This window comes from Ochlerotatus camptorhynchus, unplaced genomic scaffold (genome assembly GCF_037179485.1).
Source record: "Ochlerotatus camptorhynchus isolate MF236.1 unplaced genomic scaffold, CSIRO-AGI_Acam_v1.1 ptg000137l, whole genome shotgun sequence".
Lineage (NCBI taxonomy): Eukaryota > Metazoa > Arthropoda > Insecta > Diptera > Culicidae > Ochlerotatus > Ochlerotatus camptorhynchus.
In genome coordinates, this window is record NW_027040627.1 from 2,962,974 (window position 1) to 2,979,289 (window position 16,316).

A 16,316-nucleotide genomic window follows, 5' to 3' on the forward strand; every position below is an offset into this window, starting at 1 on the left:
AGATTTCATCCCTACAACAACGCCGGTGATGATGAGACGAGATTACCATCGGGCCAACTGGGAGGTTTTCAGCCGCCTTGTGGACTCACGACTTACCGAAAATATGGATCTGCCATCCACCGAAGCCATCGATAGCAAACTGGATGTATTCGAGGAAATTGTGCACACTGCAGAAGAAGCTAGCATCCGCTGGGTACCGGTGAGGTGACAATTCACCATGATTGATACCAGCTTATCCAGCAACGAAACATCGTTATGCGACAATTCCAGCGAACCGGATGCCTCTTAAAAAGAAACAACAAGTCTCCCTCCTCAACTGCCTGATTAAGGAGCGAATGTTGTTGATGAGGAACCAGCAGTTCTCGAAAAGCATTTAAAAACTGAGCGACCACTCGAGGCCGTTCAGGAAGGTGGCCAAAATCATGAAGAAAAGGCCAACAGTAGTTCCTCCACTGAAAGACGACACCGGAGGCATATCGGTGTCCCCATCGGAGAAGGCCAACGCTATCGCCAACAAACTCATCGTAGAACACAACAACTTGACGAACAAGCCGACTATGCTCCTTTCGTCGGTCAAGTGAGAAGATGAGGTACGTGCAGCAGTAATGCGCGGCAAGAACATGAAGGCCCCCTGCAACGGTGCTATTTTAAATCTGGTTCTGAAGAAGCATTCCGATTCCTGGATGCAATCTTTAATAGATGCTTCCAGCTAAGCTACTTCCCGACCACATGAAAGACAGGGAAAGTCACCCCTATTCCTAAACATGGAAAGGATCCAACTACTCCATCAAGCTACATTCCCATCACGTTCCTATCAGCGGTCAGCAAACTATTCGGACGGCTTATCTTCCAGCTTCTGATGGAACACGTCGAAGAACACCACGTCATCATATCGGAGCAATTCGGCTTTCGGAAGGGGCATTCTACAGTCCATCAACTAGTCCGAGTGGAGAACACCATTCAACGGAACAAGTAACTCTCTAACAAAACAGCCATGGTACTTCTGGATGTGGAAAAGGCCTTTGACAACGTCTGGCACGATGGACTTGTCCATAAGTTGGTGCAGGCGAACTTTCCAAACTACCTCACGAGAAAAACAATTTAAAAAACTAACTATTTAAAAAATCGAACGTTTCGAGTACATCTTTCCGGTACCACTTCAGAAATCCACGAGGTTCCAGTGGGTGTGCCTCAAGGCAGCCTCCTCGGCCCCATCGTATACAACATTTACATCTCTGCCGTTCCACAACTCCCTGCTGGCTGCAGAATGGCGCAGTACGCAGATAACAGTGTCATCATGGCCAACGGTCTGACTCCTATGCACTACCGGTTTCGGCTTCAACAAGGTGTAACGGCGTACGTATCGTACCTGACCAGCTGGAAAATCAAAGTGAACGAAATCAAGAGTCAAGCCCAGGCATGGAAAATCATTTGCATTCATTTCATACATTCATTTACATTCATTTGCCTCTAACTTTTTTCATCAACAGCATTCCGCAAAATGATATATAGAGCTTTTGTAGGTTTTGTTATTAGCTACAACTTTTGCTCATAACCCAAATCTGTATCTCTTATGCATCACGAACTAGAGCGGGCAGAACTTGTTACTGTTTTTCAGTGAATGTAAAATACATTCACTGAAAAACAGTAGTGGTTTCTGTTCGCACTGGTTCGTCGTGCATACGAGTTACGAATTTGACTAACTAACAAAAGTTGTAGCTAATAAGAAAACCTACAAAAGCTCTATACATCAATTTGCGGAATGCTGTTCAAGAAAACAGTTAGAGGCAAATGAATGTAAATTAATGCACGAAATGAATGCAAATGATTTTCCATGCCTGGTCAAGCCATCCTCTTCCGACATCGACCATCCCAAGCAGCACAGAGCAGTGGCAAAAAGCTCCAACAACTTGATTGTGACTTAAATAAGTCACATACAAGTTACCTCAACTGTTTTGCACTAAGTGTGCTGCTAGGGATCACCAAAGCTACTACATCCAGCTGACTGTTTCATCCGAGTGAACAGCCGTTGACTGATCAAATGAAGTCAACTACTTTGGCTTTACGTATCGTGCTCACACCGACAAGCTAAAAAACAGGTGTATTGGGCTACTAAAATACCCATTGATATCCGGACGGTTCGGGCTGTCGCAACAGAACAAATTGGCAGTATATAATGTGATTATCGCTCCGGTAGTCAATTATGTTTTGCCAGTGTGGGCTACGTGTGCCGATACCCACAAGAAGAAGCTGCAAGTGGTCCAAAACCAATTGCTGAGGACTATCCCGGATGCCTCGTTCAACACGAGGATAAGCGAGCTGCATCGCACCGCAGGGTGCAACCCAAGTAACATTGCAAGTTTTAAAGAGGTTTTATAGCATTCTACAAGTTTGAATCGTGATCTACAGAACCCTCATAAAACCAAAATTGTTACTTGATAATTTCATCGAGAGTGCTACATTCACCAAGCACTCATCAGAGCGCTGGTAACCCGAGCAAAGTTGGAGATCAAATTGAAATCAGAATTTGCTGTTATGATGTAACTTATTTTGAATACTCCACTTGATCTCATTTTGGTTGACTCAACGGTTAACACAGCAAAAATGAGAGCAATATTTTACTTTGTTGAATCAAACGGAAGACTAATCCTGCTTTCAATGAAATCATTTTGATTACTGATTTTGCATTCATAATGTTTAACTGAATACGGGCCTGGCGTAAATGGTTAGCATCCATGCTTTTCACGCTGAAAGACTTGATCTCAAATCTCGCATCGGTTTAGTCACGAATGACCTAAAATGTGTTAAACAAAACAAATAAAAATAATCATTAGTTCAACGACAGATGAACTTAAATTAAATTTTAAACAAGACGTTAACAGCAAAACTTCAAGTTAAGCTAGTTAGTTGACTGCATAATGAAAGAACAATATTAAATCAGACTTCTGTCGCGACAGTTGAAATCAAAATGAGTTTTCATTATGATAGGAACTGCAAACTCGATTTGCTTTCATTTTGTTAACCGACTTTGCTCGGGAAACTAGCTTATCAAATATTAGGTTAAGTAGGTTATCAAATCAAACGATATTCAATTATCAAAAGAAAAGTACAAATAATTCTACATGAAACACAAAAATATACATCATTTATGTAAAATTATTAGGAATTAAAGGATGAAAAAGGTTTACCTGTATCACATAAAAAAAACTAACTTGTAATACTAGCAAAAAGATATGAATAAATAAATATTAAAATGATCAAATTCAGTTAAAATCAAATCTTCATGCTATATGCTTCGTTACAATAGACTAGTTCGTCCATTAAACCTGGTCTTTCGCTGCTACCTACAAGATTTACAAATCCCTGTATTTTCTATCTAAGTAAACGAAAGTACGTCACACACTAAGTTTATTTCACGTAGGGCAAATGGATGTAATATCGGCCTAAATGCCCCTAATTTGGGCCCATACATAAATTCAGCAATCGACTAAATTTTCAAAAGTTACCAAAAATATCTATTCGTACCGTCCCCAGATAAAATTGATAAATAGCAGATTTTTAGCGATGGGCCCAATCTTAGATCCATAGGCGAACATTAGAGCCATTTCCCCTATTTCTTTAAAATTTTACCGAAATCTCAACAGCTGAACGTTCGGTTAACACTTCGGCAATTTTTCACAGAATATAAGTGAAAAATTACAGGAAAACTGTGAAAAATCACTGACTTGTTTACCGAACGTTCAGCGTTGAGATTTCTTTAAAACTTTACAGAAATCTGTGAAATAATCATGATTTACAGGAAGTAAACTGTACACACTTAGCCTAGATTACCGAAGTCAGTAAAACATTTTTTTTTGAATTGCAGATCAGCCAGTTATCTCCACAGCAATAATTTTCGTTACCGAACTATCAGTTTAGTCAAACCAACAATCAATGCGAAGCTATAGATTTTAAATTGGCTCACTACTTGACTAGCCTATTGGTCCCAAGCAAATCGATTAACGTACCCCATTCTAGTCAAAATTCTAGTACTACACAATATTTGTTTTGATTCGCTTTGGAAGCGAATAAAGTACCAGAGCTGAGCCAAAAAGCTGATCTTCGCGACATTCTGGTCTTAGAGTTACCTCTATGGTCAAACTGTCAAAAACTACTGTACGTTCAGTAATATATTCGAATTGCGTTCGGCTATATTGACTGGTAATCCGCATAAACGCGAACCATAACTTGACCTTACCGAAAATGGCTAAAAATGGTTTATAATCTCTGCTAAACTTTAAGTGAAATGGTTATGGAACTTTACATGAACGTTTGTGTGATAAAGTTTTAACCTTATGTATTATGGTTTTTTGGAAGTGAACCTTACCTTGGTTGCTGAGAACAACCATTCAACGTGTGGTCTTAAAAGCGGAATTTTTATTACTACGGGAACCATCAATCAAGAGATCTACGTCCAGAAGTGCCTGGAACAGCGGCTGCTACCATTCCTAAAGCTTTTTTTTTTTCTTTTATTTACAAGGCTTTTAGCCATTGGCTGGTTCGCCTTGGGAACTCCAGAAGGGAGTTCCAAAAGGTTTGTAAGAGCTGCTACAGTGTTTGTATAACCATTAACACCATTAACATAAAACACAAATCAGTATAAACATAAAGGACATATTAAAATAAGAACTGGTGTGGTACATCTGCGTTAATTCAGTTGGATTTCCAATTGGATTGCGGTAAGTTGTCATCAGGGTTCAGGGTTGAAACGTATCGTGGTGTATGCCGGTAGTTGGAGCTAGTCATTGAGGGTTGCGTGGGTCGAGTAATTTAAATCATATTGAAGAGTCCGGTTTCCTTCAGGAAGATGAACAGCGTAGCAGTCCGAACGGGATCATCGGAGAGGACATCCCGGATGCTGTCGGAAATGTCGTAGCTTCTCCTGGTTCCATCGTATTTCGGGCATATGCAGATGAAGTGCTCGACGGTCTGTGGGATGTGGCAGTGGTCGCATATCCTCCGGAAGGGTCCATCCCCCTTATAGTTGTGGGAGACGTTTGTGTGGCCGGACCGGAGTCGCGATAAAACGACCTGCTCACGGTGGAGGGGTGGATCCTCCCATCTGCTGGTGTCCCCTTTTATCTTCCGTATAAACAGTATACTTCCGGCGAGCCAGTCCCGGCTCCAGGATTGGTCTACGGTCTTGGTGACCCACTTCTTCAGATCCTGCCCGGGGACCTTCCGGGTATATTTGGTCATACGACGGCCTGATCCGGCGAGATGATCAGCTTCCTCATTCCCTTTTACACCGCAATGTCCACGCAACCAAATGAATACCGTGTTGGGTGGCGCATACTCTTGGATGGCCTGTATACAGAGGTGCCTGCTGGTTGCGGATTCAAGTGCAGTGACTACACTAGCAGAAAGTGCGATTGGCCGTGTATCCGGGGTATAGTAACTGCGATAAAAGCTGCGGCTGCCTCGGCGGAAAAAATAGAGCACTCATCCGGGAGCCTGTGACACTCCTTTAGGTGGTCACCGGAGATGCCGATGCCCACCCTTTTCTGGGCTACGGAACCGTCCGAGTAACGGATGGCGTATCCAGCGTACTTCCTTCTCTGCAAATCCAATACCGCCTGATTTACCGCAGAGGGATTGGAATCAGCCTTGAAGTGCCGTTTGATGGTGTGGTCGGTCTTAATTGGCGGTTTATTCCAGCCTCTGGCTCCAACCCAATGTGTCTTGCACACTGGGGGGAGAGCTCGGTTGGAGATTTCGCTGAGGAACTTGTTGGCCTCCTTTAGGAGGGAACCTTCCTCGTCTGTGCCTGACGTTATCTCATTCAGCCCGATGGCGCGTTTGCATATAGTCCCGGTAATCAGGCGGCGATCCCAGGGGTACCAGGAAGGAGTGCGGAAGAAATCCGAAGTGCTTGCTGGTAGACTGGTGTAGTGTACCCGCTTTTTGCTGCGGACATCTGGAATCCCGCGTTTGATGCCCAATTCGAGATGTAGGCCGTGGCTTGAATAATTTTTCTTCGATCGCTTTGACAGTCTCCTTAATTGCCATAAGGACGATGTCGTCTGCATACACGAAAATGAAGATTCCGACCGCCAACCTCGTGAATACCCCATTCATCCTAATGAGAAAGAGGGTGACCGCTATCACCGACCCTTGCGGTACGCCAGTCTCCTCGTCGAAAATCTGGAAGGTCCGGTGCGAGAGGAAGTTCTGGATGAACTTCAACACGTGTCCTTTTAGACCCCAGGCTATCAACTGGTTCAAAACACCTGGCACCCATGCCCGGTTGTAGGCCTTCGGTAGGTCAAGCGCAACCAATTCAGCGTGATGGTTATTTGCGGACATTGACGATAAAGCTTCGCTGAGGGAGCCGAGGTATGTGCTGGTCCCGTGACCTGGTCTAAAAGCATGCTGTCGGTGGTTCAGATGTTTCCTTTCCTCCAGGTACAGGATCAATCTCCTGTTTAACATTCCTTCAACCAGCTTAGACACACAGCAGGTCAACGAAATGGGTCTAAATTTGTCCACCTCGTGCCCTGTGGAGTTCGGTTTGAGGATTGGGACGGTCAAGCTGTGTTTCCACTGGTCGGGGAAAGTGTCACCCACCCATTCTTGGTTCACCAACTCTAGCATCCTAGCCTGCTCCCCGATAGGAAGGTATCGAAATAGAGGATATCCCACTTCATCAGGTCCAGCAGTTGCGCTTCTAGCTTTAGATAAAGCAAGGGCGAGTTCATCCATGCGGAAGGGTCGATTGATGTCCAGGTTGTCGCTGTCATTCGGGATCGGGATGTTTCCTATCGAGTGGATAGTCGGGCAATTCTTCCGGCGGAATGCTGGGTCGTACCTGTCAATCGATGACAGCGACGCGAAGTAGCTGCCGAGGATGTCGACGATTTCAGCTGGATTTCGTGTGGTCGTTCCGTCGTGCTCGATAGCGATACCACCACGGGCTCTCCTTTTACCGCTTATCGCATTGACTTTGCTCCAGAGGTCAGCTGTTGTTTGGTTGGGGTTAACCTCGTCTAGGAAGGACTCCCAGCTCCCCTTTTTAGCTTCACGGATGATATCCCTGCAGTCATTCCTCTTCGTTCGGTAGTGTTGTAGTGCTGTTTCCTTGTCCGGATGGTTGGCAGGAAGTCTCTTGGCTATTAGCATAGAGATAACTCTAAGACCAGAAGGTCTCGAAGAAACGAGCTCAACTTTTTGGCTCAGCTCTGGTACTATCTTCGGTCCCAAGCTAATCGATGCACCCCTCTAAACATAGGAAAATCCACAAACCCCTTATTTTATCTGTCAAAATTTCATAGCGAATCAAAACAAACATAGTGTAGTACTGGAATTTATACTAGAATGGGGTACGTTAATTGATTTGCTTGGGACCAATAGGCTAGTCAAGTAGTGAGCCAATTTAAAATCGTTAGTTTCGTTAGTTAGTTTCAATTGATTGTTGCTATTAGCGCTCAGCATTACTCAACCATCATGACAAAACGGTTCTTTTCAGGACCACCATAAATTATTGCTGTTTAAGATTTAATTTTCATTGAACTTTCGCTCGCCTTGCTGTCAGCCACATCATCCCCAAGGTTGTGTAGTGGTAAGCATGACTGCCTCTCACCCCAGCAGGCCTGGGTTCAATCCCAGTCGGCGCCGCCGGGATGTTCTGAGGCATAACATCTCTGATCACGCCTTCCTTCGGAAGGGAAGTAAAGCCGTTGGTCCGCGGTTCATGAGTTGATGGGTCGATAGGTAGGGTCCAGGTGTGGGAGCTGCCTCCTTGGCGTCGGTAGCATTGGTGCTCAGCACGGAAAATAAGATCGACGGAAAACAAATCAAGGAAAACAAAATGGCGTCACCCGAAAAGCAACGTCGCGAATTGATTTTGTGCAAGCACCTGGAAAATCCTCAACTCTCTCATCGGGACATTGGAAAACAACTCGGAATCAACGGTGAGTCGTGTGATTAAACGTTACTACGAAACTCTGAGAATCGAACGCAAGGAAAAATGCGGGCAGAATGGATGTACAATTAGTGATCAGGATCACAAGTGTGTCGTTAAAGCGTATAAGTGGAATCCCAATGCTTCGGTCAGGGATGAGGTCAAAAAGTTGAATCTGTCCAAGTATTTCGTTCAGAGAACCAAGCACCGGGAAGGACTGCATACGTACGAAGTGCAGAAGGCTCCAAATCGTGACAAACGGCAAAATACGGTGGGAAAGTGACGGGCCCGGAAACTGTACATCCAGATGCTGACGAAGCCTCATTGTCTCATCATGGATGATGAGACTTATGTCAAGACGGACTTCCGGCAGCTTCCGGGGCTACTGTTCTTCACCGCCCAGCCCAAGTTCGATGTTCCCGAGGAAGTAAGGAAGCAGAAACTTTCAAAGTTTGCCTAGAAATACATGATTTGGCAAGCGATCTGCTCATGTGGCAAACGGAGTGCACCGTTCGTGATTACCGGGACTGTAAACGGGAAGATCTACCTCAACAAGCAACACAAGGGTCCTACGATCTTCTGGCCGGATTTAGCTTCGTGCAACTATTTAAATGTTGTCCTGGAGTGGTACGAAGCCAACGGGGTCACTTTCGTACCCAAGGACCCCCCCCACGCACTGGAACTAAGGCCCATCGAAAAATACTGGGCTATTATGAAGCAAGCACTTAGGAAGCAAGGAGGTCAAACCTGAGGAAGACATGAAGAAAAAGTGGGTTTCCGTACAGAAGAAGCTGCATCCAGCTGTTGTACAGAACCAAATGAGTGGAATTAAGCGCAAGGTGTCTGACGGTTATGGTACTGAAGTTGAATGAAATAAATATGCCAAACGCTTACTAATGGGTTATATTTTATTGTCTGAAAGTTTGAAAAGGATTGGTCAACTAGGTAATTTTCTACAGCGTTTTTTTCCGCGATGCAATTTGATGTGGGACACCCTTTAATGTACCCAACAACCAAACGTTTGTGGTCAAATGCGTCAAGTATTGAACTGGTACATACTAATTCTCGCAATGAACGAATACCTCATGACCTTGAAAATTAACCAGAAACACTTCAAATTAAGGTAAGGCTTTCCCTAAAACCCTAGAGAAAAGCAAAAAACTCGAATTTATATGGTTAATTGCAAATATCTCACGATGGGCAAAATTTAGCAAAGAAATTCTTTCAATCAATTTTTGCTTTTTTTACTATCTTTCCGTGCGGTTTGTGCATGAAAATTCGTATTCGATTTTTTTGTCATCAGAAAACGAGGCGTTTCCGTGATGGGAAAAGTGGTTTCCCTAGCACAGTCGCTGAATATTGATACCGAGAACTGAACATATTGGGCGGTACCTATATTTAAGCCTTTTGATGCAAATTTAAGCCCCTTCTATTAAGAGAATTATGCAAAAAAAAAAAAAAATCTTGCCGAATTCTCTTAGAATTAGAAGGGACTTAAATTTGCATCAAAAAGCATAACCGTAAGTACCGTCCGGTATGCACAGCTTCTGTGATTGATGTGTTTTCCCTAATACATATTTCATTTCCGCACCGCTATCATCTCCAAGAACATCTAGGGAAAAAAAATCCACAGCATTGTTCTAAACTGGCTTCCAAGCTTCCAACCGATCGGTCCTTTCAGGACCACAAATGACTGATAAAAAGGTTAACTAAGAGTTCATGTAAGGGCTTGTATCCTAGACAAATCGTCCAGGATACTGACAGAGCACCTTTAAAAACAGAACTCTCTAATTGCTTTCGAATTTCAACCGAACTTTTTCACTGATAACGAGTTAAGACATAAATTTAATATTTCCTTTACTTTACTTTTGCTGCGACATCAAAACTATCTTTCGTAATCCTACGTCAAATCTACGGTCATGTCTTGGATACAACCTCTTACCTTTTTTTAAATTCATTTTAGTGAACAAACTAACACTTCTTCCTTCTCTGGCACCTGCATATAAGCCGCCTAGGGTTCGGAGTCACTGTGAATGGTGTTTTTATTGGTAGAATACCTTTGATATGAACATCAGATACCGCGAGATGACCTCCAATTCAGTGCAATCGTGCGTTCTGAATTTTCACTCATGACGATTGCAAAAAATGACAGACAATTCTTGTTCAATTGACAATTACTGACTTTTCGTACAATACAGACAATTTAGAACTTTCTCAGTAATTACACATTTTGTGTCCAGTATATTAAAATAAATGTTACCGTAGTTCAGTGTGTATTTAGTGAATGTCAGTATTTTCGCTAATTTGCACTGAAATTTCAGTTTTACGGTTCAAATCCAGTTGAATAGAATACCGAACAACTAAATGCTGGATTAGTGACCAGGCTGAAGAAACAAAATTGAGCGTAACGAGTGACACTTCAGCTCTTACAGGTATTTACAACACGCTTTGATAACGTTACTTCTACCAACCTCTGATGGGTAAAATCCGGATCCGACGAAGCACCCATAAACGCGAGTTTGAAATATCACACGCGATTTCTAATACTGTAATCTTATGGTTGGTTATCACACACCGATGAGAATTATCACGCGTAAGAAATGGGATCCAATCGTCACTGAAGTCGAACAAGAACTGAACTGGTTTTTGGTGTTATTCTCACGGTGGCTTACAGACATCGTCGCGGTCGCTAGTCGGTCACAGCAGTAAGTGGCTACCGTCACGTTTGTAATCTAAATAACCTACTATGACGGCGAGAGCATCCACCACATAGTGGGGTATTTTACTATTCTAGCTGGCCAAACTTGTCAAAAAACACTCTTTTGTAGAATTATAATGATTTTAGGCAAAACAGGGGCGGGATCATGTTTTGAGAGGGAGGATTTTTTTTAATGAAGTTTATTTTTCGAATATTTATACATCGAAAAGTGTTTTTCGAATTTAGTTGCCGTCGAAGGACGAAGTCTTGAGAACAATGTATAAATACTATTAATAGAAAATATGTATAAAAAATACACTAATTTTAGCTTAAGATAACTTTTCATGATTTGCTACAAACTATACCAAATTTGTATTTGATCCCAAGACGAGAAAATTACAAAAAAAAAAATACATTCATCACAATTCTATTCAAAAGACAACTTTACTTTTTCCTTTTTTACTAATAATTTTTACATATATTTTTTTTTCAGTGCCTTTCTGCTATAATTGATAATGAAGTTTAAACAACATTTAACAGAACAGAAAGTGGTTTACGAGATGCAAATTTTCCTAAATAAGATCTACCTCCTTCTCTTGAGCATGGCCCGCTATTTTTTGACCAAATTGTATATGCAAATTTTCATGACTAAAAATTTCATGCAAAGGTTGAGTTGCATAAAAGCAGTTTTGTTCATTTTTGTGTAGGATTTATCTATTTTGACTCGATATCATCATGTTATAAGATCTCTAAAGATCGCAAATAATCGCAGCATTTTTTTTCGCTAATATCTTCTGTACATACGTGTCATTAATGTTCAATAAAAGGCATCACAGAATATTACAGAATATCTTAACTGTCTTACCATGATATATTGGAATCATAGTTGAAAAAACTCTGCTATGGACGAACTATTTGAACGAAGCCAAAGTTTGGCAAAATCTACTGATATCATGAAGAATAAATACTTCAAACAGATTCAGCAGCAAACAGAGGCAAGAAAACTACAACGATCACATTGAGCGGACTTGGACGATACAAAATCTGCCAAATTGAATTGATACCATTACGTTGTTTGTTTTGAATAAGCAATTAAAAGCCTAAACCATTGCTCTTCTTTCCTTTGAGTATACAATGCATCAATTTGGAATCTATTTTAGTTCATTTCAAAAATCTACTTTTGACCAGTTAGATTGAGGAAATATCTCTCTGTGCGCCGTATCGCGACATCGCCAATTTTAGACTGGCAAGACGCAGCCATCCCCCCTTCCACCTGTATCCTCAGACATTGTGGCTCATAAATGTGCTTGAATTGCTCTTATCTCAGAAGTGATTTACGGTACCGATGCATCGTGGTAGTACCTTAAATTTACAGGGTACTATTAAATGTGTGAATTTTGACACAAAAGCATCAACAGCAGTACAATATACTGTAAAGTTATTTCATCGTCAGACGTCACATCCAAAAATACATGTTTCTCCAAATGTTTATGAATTCGGCAGAAAAGATGGCAATTATCTGATTAAGTAGAGGCTTTTCAAGTTTTGTGTAGGTTTTTTTTACAACAGGCGGAAATTAGTCTTGATTCTGAAAACGGTACGTAACCCTACTGATAATCTGTTAAAAAAGACTTTTGTTCCAGAAAAGCTGCTGATGCAAGATTTAACGGTAAATAGCCTCGTATTTTGATTTTTATTTTGATAAACATTGAATGATGACGAGCGGATTCGTGAAGCGGTAATTGATCGGTAAATAGAGGGTCGATATCGAATGGGCTGTCTCGTGTGCCTTATCGGTTATAAGGCATAAATTTGGCACATTTGCTCCTATCTATGTGATGGCACGAGCAATATTGTCCAGGTTCTAGTCCATCAGATTTGGCCAATGTCAATTGAAGACAAAAGTAAGAGCAAGAAAAGTTCAATTATTACGTCGTGATAACTAATCTTATTTGTTGTTTATATATGAAAGCAAGGAACTGATGGATTTGAAAATGTGTCAATATGATTTAAACGAACACAAATATTGTTATTTCACATAAATGTTTACGATTTTCAGTAACAGAAGGCGCGTGAATTGTCCCGCGTGCTTCAAAGGAACAATTATCATCCACCGAGTGGCGATGCTTGTCAAGTTTGCAGTTTTTATGGAAATAGCCCACGGGACTGTGTCATCATAACAAATTATCGCGATTTGATCCTCTTACGAGCTTCAGCTCCGTAACAAGTCGTGAACCATTTTTCGTTATTAGAGGTATGTGATTCTTATGTTTGTTGAACATTCAATTCGTTATGCATTTACCTAGATGGTTTCTGTGTATCCATGTCGATTTATTTTTTATCGAATAGTGATGCAGTAATTCGAAATGCACTACCCAAATTACCCAAGTAACCACCAATCCCGTTGATAGCCCGATAAGGACTCTTTTTGCAATATAGGCTATTTGGCTTTAAAATTTTATATTAGCCTTATATCAGCAAGCAACATATTGCACTTTTTGCATAGGTTCCGGGTCATTTAACCGAATGTCATTTGGCCGGATGGGACGTTTGGCCGAATGCCGTTTGGCCAAATGCCGAATAACAAAACTCCAAAGAACTGCTCATGTTTGAAAGAAGGAAAAAGCTCATACAGTCAAGATTCCTATAGTACGGTTAATAGGGACCGCACTATAGGAACCGGCATTAACGAATACACGTAGCATATGGGATTAGAGCTAATTGGGGACAAACTCTTATTGTAGGGTAATTTGAAGAGATAACTTCCTGGTGTCTTCTGAACAGTTATTAAACAGAATATTTGCCACCTTTTGGGAACATTTAGCATCCGGAACGTCAAGAGCCTGATCCTCCGGAAGACCCGGAACATCCGTAAAAGTGGTCAATTCATGAAACTAATCCTAGAGCTCCGCGGTTTTTTCGAAACCGCTCATAGACGTCTTATCAGAATGAATTCGGAGTTGTGACCTGAATATGAACTCAGAGGACCACGGGATGGTCCACCGGAAGATCCGGAACATCCGTAAAAGTGGTCAATTCATGAATCTGATCCTAGAGCTCCGCGGTTTTTTCGAAACCACTCCTAGACAACTTATCAGAATGAATTCGAAATTGTGACTGGAATATGGATACTGGAGACCACGGGATGGTCCACCGGAAGATCCGGAACATCCGTAAAAGTGGTCAATTCATAAATCTGATCCTAGAGCTCCGCGGTTTTTTCGAAACCACTCCTAGACATCTTATCAGAATGAATTCGAAGTTGTGACTGGAATATGGACACTGGAGACCACGGGATGGTCCACTGGAAGATCCGGAACATCCGTAAAAGTGGTCAATTCATGAATCTGATCCTAGAGCTCAGCGGATTTTTCGAAACCACTCCTAGACATCTTATCAGAATGAATTCGAAATTGTGACTGGAATATGGATACTGGAGACCACGGTATGGTCCACCGGAAGATCCGGAACATCCGTAAAAGTGGTCAATTCATGAATCTGGTCCTAGAGCTCAGCAGGTTTTTCGAAATCACTCCTAGACGTCTTATCAGAATGAATTCGAAATTGTGAGTGGAATATGGACCCAGGGGACCACGGGATAGTCCACCGGAAGATCTGGAACATCCGTAAAAGTGGTCAATTCATGAATCTGATCCTAGAGCTCAGCGGATTTTTCGAAATCACTCTTAGACATGTTATCAGAATGAATTTGAAATTGTGAGTGGAATATGGACACTGGAGACCACGGGATGGTCCACTGGAAGATCCGGAACATCCGTAAAAGTGGTCAATTCATGAATCTGATCCTAGAGCTCAGCGGATTTTTCGAAACCACTCCTAGACATCTTATCAGAATGAATTCGAAATTGTGACTGGAATATGGATACTGGAGACCACGGTATGGTCCACCGGAAGATCCGGAACATCCGTAAAAGTGGTCAATTCATGAATCTGGTCCTAGAGCTCAGCAGGTTTTTCGAAATCACTCCTAGACGTCTTATCAGAATGAATTCGAAATTGTGAGTGGAATATGGACCCAGGGGACCACGGGATAGTCCACCGGAAGATCTGGAACATCCGTAAAAGTGGTCAATTCATGAATCTGATCCTAGAGCTCAGCGGATTTTTCGAAATCACTCTTAGACATGTTATCAGAATGAATTTGAAATTGTGAGTGGAGTATGGACACTGGATACCACGGGATGGTCCACCGAAAGATCCGGAACATCCGTAAAAGTGGTCAATTCATGAATCTGGTCCTAGAGCTCAGCAGGTTTTTCGAAATCACTCCTAGACGTCCTATCAGAATGAATTCGAAATTGTGAGTGGAATATGGACCCAGGGGACCACGGGATAGTCCACCGGAAGATCTGGAACATCCGTAAAAGTGGTTAATTCATGAATCTGATCCTAGAGCTCAGCAGATTTTTCGAAATCACTCTTAGACATGTTATCAGAATGAATTTGAAATTGTGAGTGGAGTATGGACACTGGATACCACGGGATGGTCCACCGAAAGATCCAGAACATCCGTAAAAGTGGTCAATTCATGAATCTGGTCCTAGAGCTCAGCAGGTTTTTCGAAATCACTCCTAGACGTCCTATCAGAATGAATTCGAAATTGTGAGTGGAATATGGACCCAGGGGACCACGGGATAGTCCACCGGAAGATCTGGAACATCCGTAAAAGTGGTTAATTCATGAATCTGATCCTAGAGCTCAGCAGATGTTTCGAAACCTCTCATTGACGACTATTTAGAATAAATTTGGAGTTGTGACTGTAATATGAACCCTGGGGACCACGTTATGGTCCTCCGGCAGATTCGGAGCATCCTTAAAAGTGGTAAATCCATGAAACTGATCCTAGAGCTCCGCGGTTTTTTCGAAATCTCTTAAAGACGTCCTATTAGAATGTTATGAGTTGTGACCGGAATATTAATCGTAGAAAACACGGATTGGTTCACCGGAGGATCCGGAACATCCGTAAAAGTGTTCAATTCATGAAACTGATCCAATTTTTTTCAAAACAGCTTATTGGCGTCTTATCATTATGAATTGGGAGTTGTGTTCGGAAAATTGACCATAGGGACCACGGAATGGCCTTCCAAAGGATCCGGATCATCCGTTAAAATGGTTCATTCATAAAACTGATCCTAGAGCTTTTTCGATTTTTAGAAACCCCTCATAGATGTCGTATCAGAACAAAATGGGAGTTGTGACCGGAAAAAGAACTCTTGGTTCCACGAGATGGTCTACCAGGAAGATCCGGAACTGCCGTAAAAGTGTTTAATTCATGAAAGTGAGCCTAGAGCTCCACATTTTTTTTATCCAAACTACGCATTGGCGTCTAATTAATTCATTTGTAGTCATTGCCAGAAAATTAACCATGGGGACCAGCGGACCCTCCGAAAGATCCGAAACATCCGTAAAAGTTAACAATTCGTGAAACTGATCCTAGGGCTCGGTGTTTTTTTATTCGAAAACACTCATAGACGTCTTATAAATTTATAATCATATATATGAATTCGTAGTTGTGATCGGAAAATAGACCCTTGAGACCATGGAATCATAGACGTCTCATCAGAATAAATTTGGAGTTGTTACTGGAAAATGGGTCCATGGGATGGTGTTCCGGAATATCCAGAACGTCCGTTAAAATGTTTTATTCATGGAACTGAT

General features: G+C 41.9%; 1 protein-coding gene across 5 annotated transcripts in view; it reads right to left on the minus strand.

Annotated features, from left to right (window-relative positions):
- The window catches only part of LOC135700491 (proton channel OtopLc-like), a 53,574-nt gene that overhangs the window by 5,010 nt on the left and 32,248 nt on the right, over positions 1–16,316 (minus strand). The window contains exon 1 of one of the 5 annotated variants that reach the window (XM_065221023.1): positions 10,411–10,556. The exons of the other annotated variants lie outside the window; for them this stretch is intronic. Coding sequence (XP_065077095.1) covers positions 10,411–10,448 — 38 coding nt within the window. The 5' untranslated portion in view covers positions 10,449–10,556. Of the gene's footprint in view, positions 1–10,410; positions 10,557–16,316 lie in introns of those variants that run through there. 5 annotated transcript variants of the gene reach the window in all.